Below are 6,000 nucleotides of genomic sequence, written 5' to 3'. Positions count from 1 at the left end.
TACATCGCCCTGTCTCAAAAATCACGGGCAATGGAAGAGAAGGCTCCAAGTTTCTCAGCTTTAAGTGACTTCTTGGTAACCTGAGGCTTTCTTTAAGGTGTGCCAGCTAGCGATCCCACTGCGTGCTGGCTGCCTTGCAGGTGTCTGTTGCAGGTTTTTCACTCTACCTGTCAGTGTCCCTCTGTCTCATGTCCTGTGGTTTGCTTTAAGAATGATCCAGTTCCTGTATCCAGTTATCATATCAGGTCCTTGGAAAGACTGGCATATATATGTGCATCATGCATACCTCATCCCATATTTTTAAATATATTCATAAGTGTATATATAGCCGTTCTCCTTGCCTGTGCAGTTACCCTATGGCTTCCTACATGGTTATCTAAGTGAAGCAGGTCTCAGAAATGCCACCAAAGCAAAGCAGCCAATTAGTGCTAATGCAAGAACATTGCCTAGAGAAGCAGCAAGAAGGGTGAGGGAGGAGTCAGAGAAGAGCAGCCAAAGACTAATAGGAGGATGCCCTGGGGGAGATGCAACTCCTGAATTGTTGTGTTTGGAACTCTGTGGTCAGATTCAGCAGCATACTTGCACTTGCTAACACGGGACCAAGATAGATCAGGCAGTGACTGTGCCTTCTTCCGTCTTTGTTGCTGCTGGGTAGAGGGGATTGCATGAATGGTTGCTTCCCCGCAAAAAGACAGGAGATGTTCAGGAAACCCCATCAGACCCGGGAACACATAGGAGACACCTGAAGACGATGAGGCAACAGGTTTGGGGTTTTTTAAGCTATTATTTTGCATGTGTATGAGGTGTTAATGTTTACACAAGGCTGTCTTCTAAAATATTAAAGTTCTGTGCAAATGCTTAGTGGATGAAGGGGAGCATGCAATACATACAACATGGTGCCTGCAAAAACTCCGCGGTCCAGGAGATTTTGCTTCTGCAATTCTAATGTTTCATCCCATTCCCCTTCCATCGTCCTTCCTGTTCTTGCTTTTTTTTTCTTCTTAGTAGCTGAATTAGATGTATGATAGAGTGGAGTTATTCAGAAACATCTGTGGGATTTGGAAAGACAAGTCCAATTGAACATCAGTGGGCCTTGGGCCCTGAATCCCGTTAGGGAAATTGCAAGTAGTTTCATGAGCTAAAACTGGGACAGCAGCAATACAGCCACTAGAGAGGTTGGATTCATCACTGCTCTGGGTTTTTGTGCTTCGTGTGATTTGAGGTAAAGAGCAGAGTTCTGCCATACCAGAGACAAAAATGCTCTTCTGGTTATTTTCCCAGGCGATGTGGCTATAGCAAGGCTAAACAAGACCCAGAAGAAGAAAAGATGCATTTTCATAATGGCCACAGTGAGTAAAGATTGAACATGTACATATGTGTTTTTGACTTTCTGTGGTAATGAGAAATATAACTGAGAGGTTTGGTGGGGGTCTTTGTTGTTTGTTTGTTTGTTTTTTAAAAAACACTGATTTTGCTGGTAGTTCACAAAACAACTGTGTGTTCTGTTATTCAGTAAGTCCCCACCTGCCCCAGCTCAAAGCCCCATGAAGAACTGAACATTTGAACAGTTCCTTATATGTGCCCAGCTATTCACACCTGTATGTTAGCAGCAAATCTCTCTAGTGAGCTGTTTTGTTCCTCTGTCACTCCTGTGTGACCCAAGGTACTATTCATTTTGTCTGGTCAGTACGAAACAACTCTAAATTTTTGTGGTCTGGATGCATCAGTCCAGAATATCTGTTTGAAACCCTTGCTCCACCCCAGCCAGCCCTGAGGACCAAGCCCGCAGCTACTTTTTGCCTCTGATGCCTCTGCAGAGGTGTGAGAAATAATGCCTACTTCTTACTTTTAGGAAGCTTTCAGAAATGCTCTGTTAATGCCCTTATATACAAAAGGTGATGCTAGAAAATACATCTCACGGTTACTATCAGTCCTTCCATACGTCCAAAGTCAGTATGTGAAAATCCTTCCTTCGTCAAATGCTGTGGAATCTGGGGATGGGTAACAGTGAGGAGCCATTTGGGGTGGAAAAGGCAAATGCATCTTGAGTGAAAGTCAAATTTCTATTAGTGCTATGTAATGAAGGCAGCAGGAAGCAAATCAATTAAGAGCCACAGTGTAATGTAGCTGTCTTATTAACTGATGAGCAGTTCTTCATATGAGTAGCCTTAATGATTGTCAAAACAAACTTATAATATGGATAATGAAAATACTTTTTCCCCTCTCAAGTCCTGGAGAAAAAAACCTGATATTGATTATATTTATACTAGTATAACCCACAGGCTTTGTACTGCAAATATTCAGTTCATTTAAATCTCAATAATTCCATCTGAAATAATGTGGCCGATTGATTAGCTAATATGTGACTAGTAGGGCATAATTTATTGCAGCTCTCCATCAGCCCCTATGCATCCAACTTGCTTGGCAAGTTGTTCCCTTAACATTTTGGGTTTTGTACTTCTCCTTCTGGTGTACCCTTTCTAGATCCAGAAAAGGATCCTTTTGCACCAGACCTTGGACCAGCCTGTTATGTAGCATGAGAGGGATTTTTAGCTGTGTATCATTCCACTATCATGTACTTTTCTAAATCAGATGAAGTTACTTGTAGGCCACATACAAACTAAGTGTCATTTTTCCAAGGATGCGCTTCATTTTTCCCATAGAAGTAGATTTCCCTGCTGCAATGTGTTCCAGCAAAGCAGATTACAAGGGACAGGAGTGTGTGTTGCCCATCTTCTGTCATGCCATGTGCCTTTAATGTCTTAATTTGTGTTTGCAGTTAAGCTGCCTGGAGTAAGGACCTACATTGACCCCCACACCTATGAGGACCCTAACCAAGCCGTCCATGAGTTTGCTAAGGAAATTGAAGCTTCGTGCATAACCATTGAAAGAGTTATTGGAGCTGGTATGGAAATGCATTTCATTACTTAGCAGCATGGAGGGTTGACTTTCTTAACATGAGAGATCTGCAAAGGGACATGAAATATTTGTGCTGTTAGGTACCCTGCAAGTGATGGGGGGCATGTTCCAGCTGAAGTTTGCAACAAACCTGTCATTGTCTGTAGTTTTGAAATTCAGGGACTGAACTGAAAACAGCACAAAATGCTCACATTTGGGCCAAGCTGAGTTATTTCAATTGATGCTAAGGGAAATGAGCCACTTAATTTTCAAATTCTTTTCACCATTTTAACCTTTTTCTCCTCCCCCATTAAGGTCAGTCTCGAAGCAAAAATTAAGAAAAAAAAGGACAAACCAAAATCCAAAGCTTTTAACTTCCTTGGTTAAGAGAAGAAACTCCAATTTTCTTTCCCATTAAGCTGTTTGTTTGGACTTGCATCCAACCTTAGGAATATTTTCTGTCCTCTGCAATTGTGTTTTTGGAGGTAATTTACTGTTCACCAGAAAAAAAACAAAAACAAAAACAAAACCCAAAAAAACCCAAAACATTTGAGTTGCTTTTTAAAAAAGGTGGTCATAAAATCAGAAAGAGTTTATAGTCTATAAAAATATATGTTGCTGTGAAAGGCTAACAGCATTCCATCTATTTAACTTACCAAAGGAAGGTTAAGAAGCAAGTGGCTTGTTTTACAGCTATCTACACAGAGCAGTGATATTGGATGTGACAGGACTCTTTTATCTAGTAGACAAAAACATGAAATGAGGAAAAAACCCAATGGAATATAGAGCATAGCTCCTTAAATATAGGATAATTACATTTTTCTTCCTAGTTTTCTTGTGCTTATGAATTACTTAGCTTGTGGTACACCAGCTGTTTGAGATGGTGAGCACTGTGATGTTCAGCATTCCACATCCATGAATGCAGGACAGCCCTGCATGCCTCTGATCAGCTACCTATAGGGGATGGGCTGCACGCTGTAGATGGACACGTGCTGTGCATTCCTTCAGTGCACTGTGATCCCATTCTTTCTGATTATTCCCTGAAGGTGAATTTGGGGAAGTCTGCAGTGGACGACTGAAGCTGCAGGGAAAGCGTGAGTTTCCGGTGGCTATCAAAACCCTGAAGGTGGGCTACACAGAGAAACAGAGGCGAGATTTCTTGGGAGAAGCAAGCATCATGGGGCAGTTTGACCACCCCAACATCATCCACCTCGAAGGTGTTGTCACAAAAAGTAAGTACAAGTTGCTGTGGACTGCTGTCCTTGAACTCTGGCTGATGCAAGAATTGGTTAGGGTTGGAAAGAAGGCTTGGGTAACTCGTATTCTGACTGCACCTTTTGTAATTTCTCAAAAAACAGTGAACTCCCCTTGCCTGAAATGTCGCACTTTGTAGATCCAGCCAGGAACAAGTTCCCCAGCATTGTAAAGGGGGTTTGTGCCCCAAGGATTTTGTCATTCTTCCAGCTAGAATGGATAGATAATGGCTAAAATAATAAAAAAATGTTAACTCCCTCTGCAAACTTTGCCTCACGTAGGCATAATATGCATGGGCTAAGAGAAGACCCCTCTTCAAAGGCCCCAAATTAAATGAGACAGAAATAGGAGATGACATGCCTGGCCAGCCTGAGGCAGCGGGTGGGTGACGGAGACGGCAGTAAGCCTGGGATGTCTGAATGCCAGTGGAGTGTGCTGCCTGACTTCGGCCTTGCAAGTAGTTCAGCAGCACCTACCACCTGCAAAATGCAGGAGCACTTTGAACGCAGCGACGCCAAGCCACCCGCTAAGTTTTTTGAGCGGGCTCGTTTCTTACTCCTGCCCTTATTTGTTTACTTTTGAAACCACATGAGTCCCAGGGTGAGCAAAGATGTGCCAAGAAGTGGGAAGTGATTTCCCTGGCAGGGAAATGGGGAGGATTTTGCTACCAAGAGTCTGGAAAAAAAAAAAAAACAAAAAACAAACAAACCACAATGCCTGATGATTTCCAGCCATCATATTTTGAGAAACCACTGAAGCAAAGTCCACAGGAGGGTAGTGCTGAGCCTTGTGATCGATCACTCACAGGAGATGTGAGCAAGGACAGAAGTTAGCTGAAGTTTTGCTTTCCAGAAGCAGGGAAGAAGAATGGGAATGTAGCTGAAGATGACAGGACTGTTTAAAACCATGATTAAGGCAAGCTCCCTCTGGGATCTGCTAGTGATGCCTGTGGTAATAGTTGCCCCTGGTGCTAGCATATAGATTATGAGAGGGGTTGATGGCTTGGGGAAAATGTGAAATGACTGGCAAAAACATCCCAGAGTGAGAGTTACTGAGGACTGACTGCTCAATTAGCAAAATAAACTTCCATAACTTTGCCAGCCCAATTCTCCAAATTACTGTATGCAGTAAAGATAAGGGCAGAGGAAGGGACAACACATCCTAATGCGCCCAGGCCAAGTCTCTCCAGCTGTTGATGTTGTGCTGAGGCTGTGGGAAAGGTGCAAAGGTGTTGTTACTCTTCCATTTTAAAGCCTTGGAGGCTCACAGATTTTTTTTGTTGTTGAAAACAACTACTCCTTTATTTTAAGATGTATTTTAAGTGTTTCAGGAAGTTTTTGCTAGCTGAAGAAGCACCAGCCTCATGGGTGTGAATGGCTGTCTCCCCTCTTGTCTTCATGATTGGTAATGTCAGAGCTTAGCTACTGCCGTTCAAATGCCAGTGTTTGGAGCCATGTGGCTGCTGTTAGTACCATTTGTATTTCATCAGGAGCAACATCTCCAAAATTAGTTCTTTTTCAGAGCTGCTATAGAGAAGGTACAGGGATGCTAGCTGTTTGTCCTATTCTCATCCTTATAACCTACTCAAAATCAATGCTGTTTTGCAATCATCAGCCTTTACTTCTGTTTTTCCTTGAAATTGCATTTCCTAAAAATTTTAAGAAAAATTAAAAAGAAAAAAAGAAGTTAAGTTTCTCCCAAAAATTGAATAAGTATCCAAATCTCTCAGGATCACCTTGTGTAGCCCTTAATACGTAAAAGCCCTACAGGGATGTGGGATATGGGGCAGGAAGTGAGTGACAATTATACATCCATAAAAGCTGCTGCTGACACAGGCTGGGGCCTCAG

At 42.5% G+C, this 6,000-nt stretch overlaps 1 protein-coding gene across 1 annotated transcript in view; it reads left to right on the top strand.

The window, feature by feature from the left end:
- LOC104522177 (ephrin type-A receptor 5) overlaps positions 1-6,000 on the top strand; it is a 48,638-nt gene that overhangs the window by 19,745 nt on the left and 22,893 nt on the right. The window contains exons 4-6 of the mRNA XM_010164398.1: positions 1,282-1,349; positions 2,780-2,905; positions 3,945-4,130. Of these exons, the coding sequence (XP_010162700.1) occupies positions 1,328-1,349; positions 2,780-2,905; positions 3,945-4,130 (334 nt within the window). The 5' untranslated portion in view covers positions 1,282-1,327. The remainder of the gene's footprint in view (positions 1-1,281; positions 1,350-2,779; positions 2,906-3,944; positions 4,131-6,000) is intronic.

The sequence above is a fragment of the Antrostomus carolinensis genome, unplaced genomic scaffold (genome assembly GCF_000700745.2).
Source record: "Antrostomus carolinensis isolate BGI_N321 unplaced genomic scaffold, ASM70074v2 scaffold5363, whole genome shotgun sequence".
In the NCBI taxonomy this organism is placed as follows: domain Eukaryota; kingdom Metazoa; phylum Chordata; class Aves; order Caprimulgiformes; family Caprimulgidae; genus Antrostomus; species Antrostomus carolinensis.
Note: the sequence above shows the minus strand (reverse complement) of the source record. Positions and strands in the feature narration are given on the sequence as shown.